Raw genomic sequence first — 19,666 nt, 5'->3', positions numbered from 1 at the left:
CACTCACCTCCTAATACAACCATTCCTCCTCCCTCCCTGCATCTGTTTTGCTTTTGCGAAGTGGCCATGGCGCTAAAGCCACACTCCGTGGACGACGACGTTGCAATTTTCATCCAGGAGTTTTTAGTCTTACTAATACAGTTACTCATTTAGGGAAGAACCGTGCAAATATACGTAATTCCTCATCGCTTCAAATGAACCTTGCTCAATAGGTTTATTGCTCAATCCTTATATAAAAACCAGTTGATCTCTGCAACAAACATTGCAACAAACTTCTGACCAATCACACAACATTTTGCACAAGAGCTCCGTCAAAACAGTTCAACACGAACCTGGTGTTAGCCGCAGAGGCACTCGATTTCTGCCGTGCATTTACATGATTTCTGGTCAAATGAAGCTTAAGGCTTATTTAAAAAAAAGCTTTAATTTTGGGAATCTAAAATTAAGGCCTTAAAATTTTTGATTCAATAAAATAATGTAAGTTGGCCTTCAACACATTAATCAAAGGTCTTAAGTTTTGCTGTGACAAGACTAATTTCTTATTTTCATATATAAATGTGATTGTTGCCTCATTATGCATTTCCATAGGAAATGAATGGAGAGGGAGCAACTTCACCTCATGTGTGTCAACTCCTTTAAGTGTAAATTTGTTTTTTCGTCACTGGGTCAGGGCTGTTGCCTACACATACAAAGCTAGGTGCAGTCTGTGCAAAAACACAAATAAGCTTGGTACAAAGGCTGTAGATGGCAGTCCGATATATTTATAGTTGTTGCATTAAAAAGGCAAATAAAAATTTCTTAAATTTGACTCACTAAGACCTGCAGATTCCCTAAATAAGAGCCGATTTCGGTGCTTCGGATGAAGTGCATAGGGGGCGTTTAGACCAGTTTGTCTCATTCTTCTTCTCCCTTATTTAAGGTCCGATGCCGTTTCCTTACAACCCACTGACCCTGATGAGCACACCCCCCACGTCCATGGCCTCAGCCTCGATACAGAGCCAGCAGCAGCAGCAGCAGCAGCAGCAGCAGCAGCAGCAGCAGCAGCAGCAGCAGCAGCCGCCCCCAGCCAGGGGGCAGCAGCGAGTGTGGCAGTCTCTGCTGTCAGAGCAGTATGAGACCCTGTCTGACAGCGACGACTGAACCCGATACCCGCCGGCGTCCCGGTTACCAGGGAAACGGCCTATGCTTCAGGCGGATCTGTCCACACCCGTCTCCCAGAACTAACCTCACTCTTTTTGCGAGTGAGGAGCGGATGAGGTGGTGTCATGTTTTTTTGGGGTTTTTTTCTTCTTCTTTTTTTTCTTTGTTGTTTTTGGTGCTATGGCGCCCCCTGGCGGTCAGCTTGGAGCAGCAAGCAACAGGCAGGGTTCTCCAGAAGAAGACTCAGTATTTGCTCCAGGAGCGCTCACCGAGCCTGTTGGGAGACGTACACACCAACATGGAGGACGACAAACGGCACCAGTCGAGCTGAAGAAGTTCCTTCATGTGTAAAAAAAGAAACATAAGAAGCTATTTCTGAATTTTTTGTCTGATTCTGTAAAGATACACCCTGTCTTTAAGAAAATTTGTATGTACATAGAGTAACCTTTTTGCAGTGTTTTTCTTAACTTGTTTCTTATTTTAACGTCGCTTTTAACTTGATCCACTTTAATTGGGAAGAGGTGTGGTGTAATCTTTAATAACGCACTTGTTCTCCCAGACTCCACGCCACCAACCTGAAACTTTATTATTATTATTATTTTTTTTTACCATGGCTTTGCTAAGAGAGACCGGACCTGTTGTTAAAACTTGACCCCTCTGCGGATCACAGATTGTGCCGCCGTCAACCAAGCACCACCAGAGCCTGAACCGGTGTGGACAAAAACAAAAACAAAAAATGAAGCGTCGAAATCCGAAGTCAGTCTTCGTCACACAGTGGAGCTGATGCGTGGATCGTAAATAGACAGTAGAGACAACTTCTCACCCAGTTGGAACAGAGAAACATCACAACAAGTTGAGATCACTGGCATCAGAGCCGAAAGGTGAAAAGTCGGAAATAAGCTTGCTGGAAATGATAATCGTTATGACTACTCCTGGACCCTGTCTGAATGATGAAAGTGAGCCAATGAGTTTATTTTTTCTTTTTCTTTCAATAGAGCTGACAACTCAGTGTGTTGCATCCCTGCAGTTTCTCTTTCCAAGCTGTCCAGAATAACGTCTTGTCAAAAAGGAAAAAACTAACAAAAAAAAAAAAATGTCAGTGTCAGGACATGTGATTTCTTTTCAGCTTTCTTTTCTGAGGGATAATTTTGCCACGCCTTGTGAGTTAAGAGAGAAGGCAGCTTTAAAAACGATTTTCTCAGAGATATATGTTGGTGTCATTTGTATTTGTTTCTGCAGTCCCTCTTTTTTTCTTCTTCTTCTTTATTTCCTGTCCTGACAACAATCTGAGCTCTGTAAAACTGTCTTCTCATTACACGAAACGCAGAAACTAACCAAACGTAAAGAATGCTCTGCACCATTGTTGCACTTTTTGTTTGCTTTGTGGCTTCAGACAACAGAAAGCATACTACCTGCTGTGTAACTTAATCAACCTCCAGCCTAGGACTATACTAAGATGTGCTTTAACTTTTTCCCCGCCACTCAATTAAAATCTGGATGTTTGAACTTCCTTTCTTTCCTCACTGCTGGTACATAATATATTTTGGTGTTAACACCTGCATCAGTTGCTGTTTTTAAGTGCATGGTACCGTTAAATGTCTAGGAGTTTGCTGTCAAAGTGATTCAGAATCTTGATAACTTAATATCTGCTTTCATTGTGTCCGTCAACAGATGGCTCTGGAGACGACTCCTATTACATCGACGTCATAAACGGCAGTAACTCTGTTCACATTTTCTTTATGTAACAATGCCATATTCTAGCTGTCTCTCTGCTCAAGTTGGGAAACCCATTTTGCTTGAAACTTGATATTTCTCACCGTTTTTCATTTCACTTTTGTTTTCCATCCTGCTTTTTAGGGATGTTGTGTGTTTACGGACGCAATGACAAAAAAAGTTTACAAACTTGAATCTTAAATCCGACATGAAGCCGTAAAAAGAAAATAAATTAGTGCGTCTCAGTTTTTTGTTTTGTTTTTTTGGTTGGTTTCTTTTTTCCAGCTCTCTTTCAAATACACAGTGGTGACTCTTTTTGTCTATTGGAAATTGAGACTTGAAACCCCATGTATCCTATGATGTTAAAATGCAATATTTGTATCGCACAATGTCTCTTAGTAGGCTATTACAAGAGTTCAGACCAATCGAATAAAGTGGATCAGTCCTCCACCACTGACAGATTTGTAGGTTTACAGATGTGCCATCTTTTCTTTTTCTTTTTTTTTTGACTGTCATGCTTGGTTGCTGAGGTGTACTTGCAACTGTCACTTGGCTCTTTACTGGCAAGTTATTGCAATATTAAATAAAAAAGTGTCATGAATTGCAATATAATGAAAAGTATGTAATAAAAGTCTGACAGTCTGTTAGAGTAGGATAAACAGACAGACAAATACCTCTTATAAATAGAAATCTCACCTTCATAAAATATACATGTCGCCCCGTCACGTCATACACCTTCATGTATGATAAGGTGAGTATTTTCTTCCGTCTCAAGAAAAGCTACAAAAAAAAATATTTACTTGTATTCCAACCTCTTAAAAATTCAGATTTCCATGTTTTATTTTCATATACAGTACAGACCAAAAGTTTGGACACACCTTTCTAATTCAATGGGTTTTCTTTATTTTCATGACTATTTATAGGGCAATAAATCCCACTTATTAACCTGACAGGGCACACCTATGAAGTGAAAACCATTTCAGGTGACTACCTCTTGAAGCTCATCAAGAAAATGCAGAGTGTGTGCAAAGCAGTAATCACAGCAAAAGGTTGCTACTTTGAAGAAACTAGAATATAAGGGGTATTTTCAGTTCTTTTACACTTTTTTGTTTAGTGCATATTTCCACATGTGTTATTCATAGTTTTGATGCCTTCAGTGTGAATCTACAATGTCAATAGTCATGAAAATAAAGAAAACTCATTGAATTAAAAGGTGTGTCCAAACTTTTGGTCTGTACTGTATGTACTTAGTTAAATTTTTTCTTGCTCCTGGTTTTTCGCTAAAATAAGAGTTGCTATTGAATTTTGAAAGTTAAGTCAAATTTGAAAAATAAATGAATTAATTACCATGCTTATTTGCAAAGGTGAAAAATAACGTTTACTTTGAAAGGACGACAGCACTCTGACACCGGAAGTCGTAATGTTTTGGTCGCGCCTTACTGGTTGATGAAGAGCGGCAGTGCCAGAAGCAAAAAACTATGTGGTAAAAAAATGCGGACGTTTTTACCTGCAGTAGCAGAACAGCTTTTTCGAGACATCCAGAAAAACTACGAAGAGACGACTCAAAGTAAGCAAAGAGCGAGTGGTGATATTTGGGGCCAGACGAACCTAGCTTGGTTGGTTTTAACGGAAAAGTGTCTTGAATTCTACGAACTAACAGCGAGAATTACTAACTTCCTAGTTCTCTCACTGTTTTGGCAGATTTGAATTATCGGATATCTATAGCGACTTGCTATTTGCTTCAAATAAAATGAAAGTATTTCACTTTGCTTGTACAGTGAAAGAAATGTAGCTTTTGCTAATGCAGCAGGGTAATGTAGTTAACTATTTGAGCTGTAGGGGGCACTGCTGCCTTAGAATTTGAACTGGATTTTATGAGCTGTGAACAGAATTTTGACATTGCTAATAGGCCAGAACCACCTATCCTTAATACAAATCAGATAACGTATCATATATCCACATAACAATGTTGACTTAATTTGTTTTTTCTGACAAGACTTAATGTGTGATTTCTTAATTCACTGTAGTAGTTCTTGGAAAAAAAATATTTCCCTTCTTAATACAGCTCTTCTGTTATTTCTTTTTGCCAAATATAAATGTTTCAGATCATCAGAGAAATTTTATATTAGACAAAGATAACCTGAGTAGATATATACAGCTGTTTAGATGCAAAGACTTTTTCACAGGGCCAGGTTGTTTTAGATAGCTGTTTTCAAACTTTGCATTGTAACTGTAATCCTTAGCAGTAACAACTGGCATCATGTCTTTGCAAAAAGTGGAATCTGAAGGAATAGTGGAACAATTGGCTTTCAGAATTGTAAAGGTTACTCACCCTGGTCCAAAGAATGTGTGCGGATATTTTCCCTCTTATCCCCATTTATTTTAAACAGAGGAAACGACCCTGTTTTGTTTTTTTGCCCCATTCTGAGTTAATTTTCTTGCTTGAAGACGTTTTTTTTTAAATGCATTTTGGTGTTTCAACAAAATGCAAAATGTTTTTGGTGTTTGTTTTACACATATATCCTTTACCTTTATTTATCCTCAAAGGTAATCCGTAAAATAAGAAATAAGTCTAATTATTTGCAACAGTATAATTACATATTTCAGGTAAGTTTTGCACAGGCAGAATGTGGAGCTGCTGAATTAAAAAAAAAATGTTTGGCAGCATGCCTTTTCTTTGCCACAGAGTAACACATCATCATATCAAGAGTAGCTGCATTTGATTGCAGTGTTCCAGTTCCAGTGTGACGGCCAGAAGCAACAACCTGGAGTTAGATTTTAGTCCCCTTTAAACAGTTCCTCAATAAACTGGAATTATTTGTTGCATTTTGAAATTGAGATCTTATTTTTTTCTTTTTGCAGTACCTGATGACCTACTTATTGCGTAAGTATCCATTTTCCTGATACATAACACATTTGCTTCTGTCAAAGGTATTATTTTGAGCTTGACAGCCATTTTTCTTCTGTTTTCTATTTAAAATATCTGTGTGAGAATAGCATTAACATCAATCATCCAGTGTGATCCGAGCGGTGATGGAAAGGGTGCTCAGGTTGAGTCATGCTGAACTGCTAAACCACACTAAGGAGAATGAATGGGGCATTTTTATGGCTCGGATTTGCCCCACGTGACGTAGAGACAGAGACTTGATGCCCAGCTGTGTGTTGACGGAGACATTTCCTGCCCTGGAGGTCTGAGCTGCTGTCAGTGAGGGCCGCTCCCTGTCTGCGTAACACTTTCACATCCTGTTTGTTCATCAGGAAGTTTAAAGTGTAGGGGTTCACGCTGTGGAAAATCTTGGTTTTGTGAAATTTGTCAGAAAGTTGAGGTTTTGCTCCATGTTTATCTTTTCACGAATTAGCGACTACTTTCAAAATATGATTGGAATTATCACAAGACAAATGTAATGTGGTTACATTATTTCTTTCTTCATTTCTATAAATTGTATATTTTTTGTGGTTTGCAGAATTAAAAACATACAAACAAAACAAAATATGGTTTCACTTTCACGCCCCCCCCTCCCCCCCCAAAAAAGGCACCAGAAATCCTCCGTTGACTAAAATCTTTTCTGCCTGACGGGCCCTGATTGTTGACCACTTGGTACTAAACTCGATCTGATTCATTGGTTCATTCAAGCTGCAAGAGAGCGAGAGAGAGCAAGACTTTCAAAAAGCAAATAGTGGAAAGCAGAACAACCAAGTTTACAACAAAGCTACTCGGGTTTTATCCGTTTGAGCATTTGAAATGTCAAAGTGAAAAATATCAATAGATAATACATCTGATTGAATTTTAAATAGTTTCGTTGAACTTCGGTCCAGAACCACACAGCATTCTGGGGGATGTAGGCAGAGGAAAGGCTTTAGCCACTCAACCTCACAAAGCGAGCTAACAAAGGTTGATGGCATCAACTAACTCACTCACCCTTTGGTTACCTAGCAACAGCCTGTTGTGTAACTTGTACAGCAGCAGTTTTGTGTTTCGCCATTGTGCATGCTCTGGGATCAGAAGAACGTCTCAATAAGAAGGATCTTGAATTATCAATGAATTTACAAATAGAAATTTATTCTTGTTGGACTAATCCTTAGAGCTTGTATTTTCTTATAACTTTGAATCATGCACCAAGATTGAAGCCATGAGATCTCTGACTCTATTGGTTTTCCTCAACCCTCACGCCGCCTTCCTCTCGTCTTGGCAGGCTGAAGTTTGTCTTCGGGACTTGTGCGCTGCAGGCGTTGGACCTGGTTGACCAGCGCTCCGTCACGTGTCTGTCCTCTCCCAGCGGTCGAAAAGCCTTCCAGGTCTGTTAAGTAGCTGTCAACGTTGCGCACTTTGCAGTCAGGAGTCCCCGGTTGCACAGCTGACAATCTCTATAAACTACAGAGTGTTGAACTGCGAAGTACAACAGAACAACTTCCATATAAGAGCCGCATAATTACTGTTTATGAATTTCTTTCTTCTGTCAACAGTATTACAAGACTTTCCGGGTTGACTAACAGTCAGACTATTATAAACAATAAAGATGGTTTATTTTTCAAGTAGTGGGTGATGTGCTCAGGATGAGGTGTAGGGTTTTCTCATACATGTCTCTTTTGTTTACTGCGTCCTCTGTCTGACCTCTATCTGACCTCTGGAACAGCTGGATTTTATAACTGAGATTCAATTACTTCTTAGGGGATTTAGAAAAGCTCTCTTATAAATGAAAACAAATTGTTCTACAGGATTTCTCTATATTTTGCTGTATTCCTTTTACCTTCTACCTTGGCCTACTCCTGAGAAGCACCACCACAGCATGACGCTGCACCCGTCATGTTTCACAGTGGGGATGATATGTTTGTGGTGATGTGCAGTATTTGGTGCCTGCTAAGCATAGCGTGGAGACAATTTCCTGTCTCGTATGACAATAGACAGTAGTTTCATTTTTGCTAGTAAGCCCGTTTTGCTCAGTATCACTCTAACTGCAAAGATATTTATGCTAAGTGGTGCAGGGCTGCAGCTAATTAATCTATTGATTATTCTGACAATCAGATAAAAACAGCTTCATTTAACCACCTAAGACTTTTTATACAGTTTTAGAAATGCATTAATAGATGCTAATAAACAAATCGCTCACTTACTTTTTAAAATAAGAAATGAATTCCTAAAATGCAATAACAGCTTGATAGTTTGTAGCAGAAGGAAATCTTCAGTATCTAAAAAATACTTGTAACATCAACATCTGAAAAGTTCAGCCCTTTCTGCTTGACTTTACAGCAATACATTGTAGGACTGATCTGTTTTTGCATAGCAAAAGGTGCTTAATAGGAGATTTTTATTTTTATAGGATTTGAACCAATGAAGCTAAGACTTTGCCACTTGAGGAGTTCTAGGTAGAAGACATTTACAGACAAAGAAGATTTTTCTTAAATCTAAAACGTATACATAGACTTTCCTACAGTTTTGGCCTAATTACTATGAGTCTGTTGTTCTTTAAGGAAATTTTTCTTTTTTTGAGTCTGTATACTCCAGTTAAAGATCAACCGACTACTAAATTAGTTGATAAGTATTTCAGTAATTGATTAATAATAATTAATCCAATTAATCGTTTCAGCCCTACAGTAGCGCATCACAGAAATGCTAAAGCACATAAAGAAAAGGCTTTAAAAACTGAAATATCTTAACAAACTCCAAGTGTTGCCATCTTCAAATCATGACCTTTGTGACGTCCTGGAGAACTTTGACCCCAGGAACCGATGAGTCAGCACAAGTCAGAGGAGACGGTTCTCAACCAGAGAGAGGAGGGCTGTTTTTCATCTTTAAGAAAGTTGCAAATAAATTGTAAAAATAGTCATGAAAAGACCACAACAGTTTTCAATTCTGACTAATTTAAATGTAAACTAAAGAAAAATAAAAATGATCGTGTGTGTGTGTCTCAGTACGTAAATAAGTTCCGTTGAATATAAGAGCAACGAAGATTTTTGATAAAACCTGGAAATAACTAAAAATAAATCCAACAGAAGGTCTGAACACATTTATTATTACTCTTCAAAGCAAGAAGTGGGAGTCCGGATGTTATCTATTTCTCTAAATCCAGGATTTTCACAGAATTTCTCAGACAAACAAACCCGTCATCTTTACTGAGTCATGGCGTTTGCGTGTCAGAAGGGCGTGGCGTTACTCGTGGTGGGAGAATCGATGTTCTCCACACAGTTTGTGGTCATTGTGCCCCACTTTTTCCGGTAAACTCCTTCAGGCTGAAATAAAAATAGTTTTATAAAGAGAGCCGTTTTATGACAATGAAGCCGAACAGGAAGGTGGTTCTGTTGGGATAGTCTCAGCTCTGCTCTTGAATTGTGATTGTTTCATGTGATTTCCCTCAAGGCCGGCTGATATTTGCTGTCCGGCAACCTGTGGGGCCAGACACACACACAAAAAAAATCCCTTTTCTTTATAAAAGAAACCACTGAAAATGACTTTCCTTTTAGCTTTTTCACCAACATTATGTCATAGTATTTCTGAAACCAAACTTTTATTGCGCTCTGTTTCATTCCTGAATGTGAGGACAGTTGAAACCAGAAGTTTACATACACCAAATAAGAGACTCATACATCTCTTTCTTCTCACTGTGTGAAGTTAGACCAGACCAAACTTGTCTTTTTCAGGTCAGTTAGGATCTCCAAAATTATTTCTAAAGATGTCAAATTCAAGGCTTGGGGGCCAAATCTGACCCAACACAACTATATATATATATAAATATATATATATATATGTGGCCCTAGTACCTTCAAGATAACAGTCATGTGCTTAAATATTATTTTCTCAATTAAATAAAAGCTGGTTTTACTTGTATACTGCCAAGTTGCATCAATGTGAAAAGATGTTTAGTATTATTTAGTTTTAGAAAGCACTCATCAGATACTGAGGCAGCTATTTATTCTCCTAGCAGTTTGTTAATGGGCCGTTTTATGAATGCATTCTGCCATAATCTGCCCTTTGAGGACATTTGTGATATCAATTCGGGCCAAAATGAAAATGAGTTTGACTCTCTTGCTCTAGAGGACTGAGATCAGGACTTTGTGATGTCACACTGACACTTCCCCTTTCCTGTGCTAAAGCCATTTTGTAACCACATTGGCTCATTGTCAATGTGGAGACCAATCTCTACCCAAGCTTTAACTTCCTGGCTGCTGTTTTTAGATCAGTGGTGTCAGACTCATTCTCATTTTGGGCCAAATCAAGATCATGCATGCTCTTAAAGGGCCGGCTGTGCCAGAATTTATTGATAAAACCCCGTTCACAAACTGTTAAAATATCAATGAATTCTTAAAATTAAATAATATCATTGAACTTCTTTCCAGTCCCTCCAAGACTTTGTGGTTCTTTTTGTGATTTTTGTTTGTAATAAAAATCGAAGTGTTTGCGGTACTAATGTGGGAATATTTGCGCCTATTTATGACAATAAATGCGACTTTTTATTACTCACTGTAGACGTCAATTAAGGCTGAGGCAGCTGTTTAGTACAAGTAAGAAAGATCTCAAATGTTTGAGAAAAATCTGTAAAAAATGTTTCTTTTTAACTTGTTTAGCCTTTTAGTGATTTTTTTTCTTCTTCTTCTATTTGAAGTGACAGCCAGTCTTTCTATGCCTCTGTATTTAGGGAAGATTTATTAGAAGAGCAACATCTGTTCAAAAAAAACATGTTTATTGAACATAACTTGCTCTCTGGCTGTGCTAAGGTGAGTTTTAATGAGCCGTTGGAAGCGCCTCAGTGAGTGGGTGAAAACGGCTCTTTGTGGGTCCGGGGTTCTGTTCTGACAGCTCTGATCTTTTAAGCTGGACTCTGGGATGTGTGTTTCAGCTCAGGGTACATCATCTTCACACCGAGCTCTGACTTAGGAAGCTGTATTGAACTTTTAGCAAATAAATCTTAACTGTGACATTTTGAAGAACTTCCCTTCACTCTTAAAAAAAAAAAAAAAAAAAAAGCCACCTACAATTAGTCATCCAGAAGATTTCCACTTGGATTAAAAGAGGATGAGAGAGTTGAATGATATGTGTTTGTACATTACTGAAGCGAGATAACGAATGAAGCGGGGGGTTTGTAGCTTCCCATACATATGTGAATGTTTTTTTTCCCCCTTTTCTGCTGGATTCTACTGGATTTCTCATGTTGTATTTATTCTCTCTCAGTCTCTTTCCGCTGAAGGGAGGAATTACTCATGAGAACTTGGCATTTCACCACTGGGATTTTCACCTTATCTCATTCCTAACATCCACTGACCTTTACATAAGGGATGATGCACTGACGTCTGCAGGGAAGCAAAAGTATGAACAGAAACACCGACTGTGTGGTGTTATTAAAAAATCTTAAATGAAGCAAAGCACAAAAATACAAGCAGATGAAAACAAGTTACTTTTTTATATTTTGCCACCTTTTTTTTTATTACTTTCAACCCAAATGAATACATCAAAATGATTTATTTTTTTTAGTTTAAATCAAATTAGCTTTGGAGTAATCAAACTTCTTGATTATTCAGGTCTCAGTTTCCATTGTCCTCACCATTTTTCTGTTTTCCATTTTAATTTTGATGTTCAATACTTCCACCCGCACACTTTTCATTGGATAAATAATGGAAGTAAAAGTAAGGTCACAACTTCGAAGGCATATTTTGATCATTTTCTTTCTATTCAAAAAGTTGAAAGAAAACTCTTCAGTTCTTAATTTAAGCTGGTGATTATTAATGAAACTAATTTTTGGTGTCTCTGTCAAAATTACCAAGTCATTAATTAATCCAAGTTTCATCTTGTGAAAAAAAAATTAACTATGTAACATTCAGAATCTGAAGGCGGCTAGGATCTGAACTCTCACCCTGTTGCTACTTTTATAGACATGTGACAGCTCAAAGATGCAGAAAGAAAAAACATTTAATAGCTATCACTACAACATGTAGCACTTTCAGCATCCCTCATTTGATATATGCTTTTAGCATTTAATTGATGCTCAATGAGGTAAATGACATGATTTATGCTGTTGGATATCAGAAAAATTAAGTTAATTGCAATCATTTTGAAGGGCTCTTAGTCTCAGATGTTTGAAATGGAGAGATAAGCAACAAAAGGCAATAATTCAGGCGAAAGTTGTCAAAGGGTGACGGAGATACGTGTGAAACACTAAACTGGGATTAATGCATAACAATCCTGCGAGGAGGAAGAAGTCAAGAGAAAAGTTGTCTAAGAGAAGTTGCTTGAAGATTTAACAGATCGGCACTAGGATTAAAAAAAACAAAACACAATTTTGCAATTGCTGTGTTTCCATTAAGTGAGAAAAGCAGTTAAAATCACATGTGAATAAGTTTGTTTACACTATAAGTCATTAAAAACATGTCCTCCTACCACTTCCTGTCGTCTTCTTCGTCTTTTCCATCAGTAGTAACATCCTGTTGTTGATCACATGACTTGTATGATGCAAAAAAAGTGTTTCTGTTGCAGTTTTGCAAAATACACTAATTTCTAAACAGCCGAAAATTGTGTTTCCGTTTAGCAAATTTATTTTCCTAATTCTCATCTGCAAAATTTAATGATCAATGAAAACATCACTAGTGACAAATAATCACTTGTGCTAAAAAATTAAATTAAAAAAGTAAAGTTCTTGCATCATTCATATAAACTTTCTGCTTTGGTTCTGACTAACACAGATCTGCGTTAGCTGGCACAGTCCAACTCTGACTGTAATTAACCACAGCACTGAATGACAGCTTGTTAGAAAGATTATAAAGGAAATAATCTAGCCTAATCTTCAAACTTAACAAGAAATATTTAGATTTGGGCTATGAATGTTTGCTCCTTGACTACAAATACAGAAACCTTACCTTTCAAACACCAGAGTGAAGGTCAAAGATGTTTTTCTTCTGTACAGTTAGCATCCTTTGCAACTATTCTTAGCATTTATTTTAACAACTCAGTCGTAGCGCCTTTTTGTTTTAGAGACATGACTCAAAGACCCTCAATGTGTCAGAAACATGTATCTTTAAAACTACTAATTTGTGTTCATTTGAAAAAATAAATACAAATAAATCTATCAAAATGATTGACATTTTTTTAAGGTTCTTTCTTTAAACTTGAAACTGAAAATATTGATTGATAATCATGTGTTATTGAAAAATTGACAGATTAACACCGGAACATCAACTATAAACTCTTAAAAACTGCAAACATTTTAAAAAGACTTAAATAAATAAGCAATGCGTAGCCTGGCGGGGGCACAAGTAAAACCTGGTGGCCCGCCAGGCTTGTAATACACTGGGGGACACCCTGCATTAAATCGTAAAGCACTTTTATAAGTCAACATAAATGCACCTGATCAGATGAGTGGTGATGCACATATGCAGAATGATCACATACAGTTTGATATTCCAGGGTTTTACACCAGAAGCAGTTAGCTCTGTCAGCTCCTGGTTCTCTGAATCATGATGGCTTCCTTTCAAGGGCTCTTTTGAGTCTAAACTATGCTAACTCTCTCTCTCTCTCTTCCTGTTCCATGTGCTGCCACTACATGTCAGATTTTGATGTATTGTGTTTACCAAACAAACATATATCCATGTCTGCATGTGGCTGTATCCTTTGATGATATTAGCTGCCAGTGCTGCTATGTGAGCTGCAGCAGAGCCACATTTCTTTGACGCCAACAGGAAACAAAAAGGACCCGAGTGTGAGCTGCTTCTTAATCAGCCTAACTCTTTAGAAAGTCCTTGGTTTAGTTACCACAGTGTTCCTTCTTCATCCCAGTATTCATGGTGCTTTATTCATCTTCCTCAAGCTGCATTGAGTCGAAGCAATTTTCTCTTTTGTGCCTTATTTATAATGAAGCGTCGTACTGAACAAATGAGCTTTTTTTTTACTTTGGTAGATCATAGGGGAAGGTAATTAATTATATCTCAGAAGAATAATGGTGCCAAGTCTGAGAGGCATTAGTTATTGTGCTGTGTCATGCTAATTTGCCAATGTGATGTCCTCACGCGCCCTCACAAGCATGAGAGAGGCGCTTAAATCACTGTCCAAAGCTGGGAGGGGATGCCGACACCGTGGACACGACGCTCCGTCACCCAGGGCCATTAGACATCCCACACAGCTCGTTTAAAAATACATGATTTCTGCTCCTGCTCTTCTAAATAACTCATAGGAAATGATGAGGTTGAAAAAAATGTAGCAAGATTACCTTAGATTCTAACTTTTTCATAGTAGGGAATACTCAAAATGAGCTCCTGGGAGAGAAAAGAATAGTTAAAATAGCTGTGTACTCGAATATTATTAGAGTAAATACAAAATGCAGCTTTTAAATGGTTATTTAGTTTATAAAGGGAATCAAATCTATCCAAATCTGCCCTTCACTACGTAAAAATATAATTACTGTCTCCTAGAACAAGCCACACCAAGGTTTTATTACTGCCACAAGGTTAGAATCAATAATCACTCGAGTACTTGAATAGATCCAAAGACAATTTGTAGAAAACAAAGTAATTGAAAAGCCACTTCTAAGTCCAATAACATCTGTTATCCACAACCAAAGACAACATTGGAACAGAACTTCTTTGAGGCATAGAGTCATAGAAAAATAGAAAATGTATTCAGAGGCTTCCTCAAATTCATTGTGATACAGACTGCTACAGGAGATCCTTCCTGCAAACAGCCATCACCGTCTACAATAACTCTTTAAATAAATGAGTTACAACATTTCAAATTAGAATTGGACAGTGAAAGTGGCCGATCTCCAAATTTATTCCAAGAACACGACGTGTTTTTGCATGGACTTTTTGCAAACTGCATAGACTGCGGAACAGGTGGAGCGAACGCCTGCAGAGATCCATCGCTGTGACTGTGAGGAGCTCAGAGAGGAAAATGGGCAGAGCGCGTTGAGAAGCTTACAGGTTGCTAGAACTACAGCAGAAAGCTTTTTAGTAATCTAAAACATCTCCGAACTCAGGAGAGCAACGCATGCACATAACCTGCCTAATATTTGCTGAGCGCGGGCATGTCTTCAGCAAACCTGGTTCCATATAAGCTGTGTCCCTATTTAGGTCATTTAAAGCTGCAGTATGTAACTTCTACAACTTTTAAGGTTGGAAATAAAAAAAATAAAAAAATCACAATGTGTTCTTGGAATAACACATTCCTGGAATGTGTTATTCTTGGAACGAATAGCATTCCAAGAATAACATTCTTTCATCCAGAACAGAACTAAATGTAAAGCTCTACAGGCCTCGCTTGCCTTAAGGTCAGAGTTCATGATTCAACAAAAAAGAACGATACCATGTATGAATGTCATAATTTAGAGATGTAAACCAAACCTGATGATTAAGAACATGAAGTCCTGTCTCACATTTGCCAAAATATGTCTTTATGACTATCAAGACTTTTTTGGGAAATGTTCTTTTTTGAAGTAGTTGTCCGCAGTTTAATTCACTGTTTGTCTGCTCACTGAAAATATAAAAGTGTTATTTTCACTGCTACCGTAAATAATGATGCCAGACGTTTTCAGTCTTGTTTGTTTTTTAAGTTTGCAGAGATAAAAAGTAGGTAATTAGAATCAGGGGATAAAAATCTGTAATTGTATCCTCTAGTGGAACCAACGTGTGCTGATATAAACATTTGTGATCGCTGCCAGACTCCTGGCACATAATAAACCCACAGCAGAAGAGGAATTTACATCAGTGCTCTGTCTTGTATATTAATCTAGTTTCCATGAATTGTTTGCAGGTCACTGGAGGCTCGGGCCGTTTGTACACTTGCTTCTTGTCCTGTCACTACTGCCCCTGCCCGGCGTTTACCTATACTGTCCTACGCAGAAACCAAGGTCTGCTGGTGAGTCTCCCAGAACCTGGTTCCATATAAGCTGTGTCCCTATTTAGGTCATTTAAAGCTGCAGTATGTAACTTTTACAAAAGTATGTTTTTTTCCATATTTGCTAAAACTCTCTTTATGTTGTGACAGTGCAACATGATGGATAATCAGTGAAAAAATCAAGGTCCTCCTCTCTTTGCTACTATTGCTGTCTGAAGAAACGCACCGCTTCCTTTGAAAAATAACCAATCAGAGCCAAGAGGAGGGTCTTAGAGTATGAATCACACTCATGTTTGTGCTGCTCGATGTGCTAATGGTGGAGAAACAACTTAGTGTTCCAGGAAAACTGTTTATCCGCCATCATTGGTGTGTATGCTAACTAGCCTTAGCATTCATAGCAGCCTCTGTTGGGGTGAAGCAGCTGTAGTGTGGCAGAGAGAAAAGGGGAGGGTGTGAACAGCGAATACACATGCATGATTGACAGCGCTAAGACCCTCCTCCTGGCTCTGTCTGGTTGTTTCTGACCGAGCGGTGCATTTCTGCAGATGGCAGTTGAACCACAGGGAAAAGAATAAGAGCTAAAACAAAAAAAAGATCTGTGTTATGCTTTACTGTCACGACATAATGACAGTTTTAACAAATATGTAAAAAAAATAATTATTTGTTACAGTTATATACTGCAGCTTTAATAAGCTTCTTTAGAATATTGTGTTGGTGTTGTTGCAACGGTTTAGATATAATTTGACAGTCTAACTTTGAAAACAAATTTAAGAGCTTTATATAGTTTAAGGTACCAGTTATATATTAGTGTGTTATTACACTGAGTTGTTTATTTAAGTTCAGCAAATATTTACAAGAATTTAAACGGCAGAGAAAAAAGAGCAGTGCAGAAAGATTTTTTTGTTTTTTCGCAATTTAATATCTGACGTCAGTCAGCTCATCAATATCACCGATGATATTGATGACTACATTCAATATCTACTACATTCCAATCAGTACTTTCATAGCAAACCAGCAAACACAAAAGTGCTTCATCCGTCTTTGCAAAATTACTTTTATCTTTTTTTTTTAAAGTCAATCCTACAACAAGGACAAAAAACTTAATTTCCATATGTGTTGAATAATTTCAGGTCCAGCTGAAAATGAAAGCCGAGATAAGAAATTTAAAAAAACAATACATGTTATAAACTTCAACTCGCATTCGAACGTGGGCACAACGCTCACCTTCTGAGGTTTTTTATGTTTCAAAGTGGATGTGACCTGGATTTTATTAAGGAAATAGCGAACAAACTTTATGTCTATTTGCTTTATTAATGGTAACAATTAGGGGTCCACTGATTTATCTGTGCCGATTTCCTTAATTTTGGGAGATCGGTGATCGGCCGATTTTTACATATGAAGCCAATCTTATCCACCGATGTTATCAACCTTGTCAAAGGTCTAAAAATCAACCACTGTGCTTTTCTTTTCTCCTGTGAGAGAGGTTTGACTGACAAACCGGCCGACCAGGTCGTGTCTGCACATTTACAGTAAACAATAGTCACCCCATTGTTGCCAATTCAGCAACTTTCTTGATATATTGAGCAACATTTCAGACAAAAAATTGGTATCGGCCAAAATCGGAATCGGTAAGTTAGGCTTTTTAAAAGATCGGTAATCGGCGATCGGCCAGAAAACTGCAATCGGTGCACCCCTAGTAACAATCAGTCCTGCTCTTTTCTTGGAATAAAATCAACTTACAAAATCTCATCTTAAGCAAAATGTTGCAACACTGAAACGACCTGAGCTTCCTCTTTCTCAATAGGAAACAAGCCTGGCTTTAGAGACCAAAGAGAATAAGCAGAACATTTTCCGAGCTCCTCAGGAATCGTGTACCCAAGTTAAAGTTTGGACTTCATTAGACCAGATCACTTTTCTGATGATATTCTGTGTTCATTACTTCATGTAAAAAGACACAATTTTTAAATGAACTGCAACTTTTGCAGGGTTTTTATCTTTTGCCCTTTAAATGTAGAGCTGCAACTAATAATTATTTTAGCTAACAATTATTCTGATGATTAATCAATTAATCTGATTTTAAAACATTGGCACATTCTGCCGATTTTTTGTTTGAGCTTTTTTTTTTTAATACAATATTAGAAGTGCATTAAAAGATGCAAAGAAACAAATAATTAAATTATATTTTTCAATGAGATAACCATTTTATTGCCTAAAATGCAAAAACAGCGTTACTTTAGTGTACGCTTAATAGTTTGTAGTAAATGCAGGTAAAAAATATTTCTATCAAAGCTTCTAAGCTCAGGTCTTTGTTCTCGACTGAACATCAGTTCAGTGTCGGGATAATCTGTTGGTTTCTGGATTAACTGATTAATAATTGAATAGCAAAAGATAATTAATAGGAGATGTTTTGTTTTTACAGCATTTGAACCAGGTGAAACTAAAACTATGCAACTTGAGGAGTTTGGGGTAGAACATATAATTTTTTTTTATCTCTAAGGTAATTTTTTTAATCCAGTTTTGGCCTCATTAGTACTCTGAGAATGGACCTTACCAAGCTCCGCCCACAACAGACCCACGTCACCGCAAGTCTCACAAGCAAAGCCTCGCAGCGCGTTGTTTCTATGTAAACATGACTCGATTAGTGCATCATTTCTACCGGATGTTCGCAATATATCAGCTACTACAATAGACAGAGGAACTAACAAGTTCATGTCATCATCTGGGAGGAGGTTACTGGTTTCTCAGTCACAAGCTGGTTGCAAACCTGAGGCCAGCAGGTGTCAGTCAGTTATGGTAGATCTGAAATTTGGTTTGATGACGTCAATATGAGAAGCTACAGACTGATAGGAGGAACCAAAGAGCTCTGTAAAGGTAAAGGTAAATCTTCTGATGTTGGGATATAATTAATTTAATTTCACATAATTATCGCGGTAGAAGCCATTTGTTTGTTAAAATTTTATGAAATATATTTGTTCTGTTTGATGTTTGTTGTGAATGACGTAAACTCACAAACAAACGAGGTAATTAGTCCAACATTTAGAAACTACAGCGGCTGTAATGCGCCACAGCAAAGGTAAACAAAGGTAAAATAACCCGAACAGGTGATCAACTCAAAACCACTCTTACCTTTTTACTCTCTCTCTCTTTGTAGTTTAAGCAAACCTGTTACCGTGGCAACCGCCTGCGCCCCGCAAGACGAGCAAAGACGTTAAAAACATAACATTCAGTCCGTTATGATATCAAGTTTCCAGGCTTGATATTTATTTCTCGATTATTAATCAGCGCTTCCCTGAACACAGCGATGATTGGCTGACTAGCTATACTTGGTGCTAGCGTGGCTAACACGAGTAACAGTTTAGTCCAAAGCCTTTTCTGCTAAAATAAAATCTTTAGTGTATGTCAGATACAGATACATTGCATTGATCTGTTTAGCTAAAGTAAGACTGTGTAGCAGACAGGCTTCAAGGTGTAGAAGTTGTATCAGTTCTGCCATTATGCTGTACTTAGCTAACGGGAAGCTAAGTGTGTTTGTGAGACGGCCAGGCACGTGACCACGTAGAATGGGCATCAGCCAATGAAAAGCGGCCCCTCTGGTAAGGTCCATGTTGTTCGTTTGTTTCTTTTTATCCGCACACTCCAGTTAACGATTAACCGATTACTTTGACGATTATTTCTAATAGATTAATACAATGAATCATTTCAGCCCTACTTAAATGTATGCATTACAAGATTTTCCATTGACGGGCCAGTTCACGAGCCTATAGTCCTTCTGCAGAGGAATTTTAGACGTATCAGAGTTCACATCACTTTGCCGTACATTGTGTACTTTCCAGCGACGCTCAGAGACATACAACCCGTTTCACAGCCGTTGTGTCTTCTCAGTCGAGCGTGCATCTCTGAGTAAAAAAAAAACCCCTCTTTGCCCCGCCAAGTGAGACAAAGCACACTGTGGAGTGTGTGCACAGATGTGTTGTGGTCAGGTTGTGTTTTTGTCTGGTCCCT

General features: G+C 37.9%; 2 protein-coding genes across 9 annotated transcripts in view; both read left to right on the top strand.

Moving 5' to 3' along the window:
- Window positions 1-3,326, top strand: part of ncor1 (nuclear receptor corepressor 1) — a 71,975-nt gene extending 68,649 nt beyond the window's left edge. For 7 of the 8 annotated variants that reach the window (XM_032576043.1, XM_032576047.1, XM_032576046.1 and 4 more), the window contains one exon: window positions 920-3,318. In XM_032576043.1, coding sequence (XP_032431934.1) covers window positions 920-1,140 — 221 coding nt within the window. In that variant the 3' untranslated portion in view covers window positions 1,141-3,318. Of the gene's footprint in view, window positions 1-919 lie in introns of all 8 variants that reach the window. The other variant, XR_004340955.1, reaches the window with a different exon arrangement.
- A 928-nt stretch (window positions 3,327-4,254) lies between these two features.
- zswim7 (zinc finger, SWIM-type containing 7) overlaps window positions 4,255-19,666 on the top strand; it is a 17,273-nt gene continuing 1,861 nt past the window's right edge. Inside the window, exons 1-4 of the mRNA XM_032576726.1 lie at window positions 4,255-4,420; window positions 5,716-5,737; window positions 7,047-7,149; window positions 15,581-15,685. Of these exons, the coding sequence (XP_032432617.1) occupies window positions 4,300-4,420; window positions 5,716-5,737; window positions 7,047-7,149; window positions 15,581-15,685 (351 nt within the window). The 5' untranslated portion in view covers window positions 4,255-4,299. The remainder of the gene's footprint in view (window positions 4,421-5,715; window positions 5,738-7,046; window positions 7,150-15,580; window positions 15,686-19,666) is intronic.

The sequence above is a fragment of the Xiphophorus hellerii genome, chromosome 11 (assembly GCF_003331165.1).
Source record: "Xiphophorus hellerii strain 12219 chromosome 11, Xiphophorus_hellerii-4.1, whole genome shotgun sequence".
NCBI lineage: Eukaryota > Metazoa > Chordata > Actinopteri > Cyprinodontiformes > Poeciliidae > Xiphophorus > Xiphophorus hellerii.
This window is presented reverse-complemented; position numbering and strand designations above follow the sequence as displayed.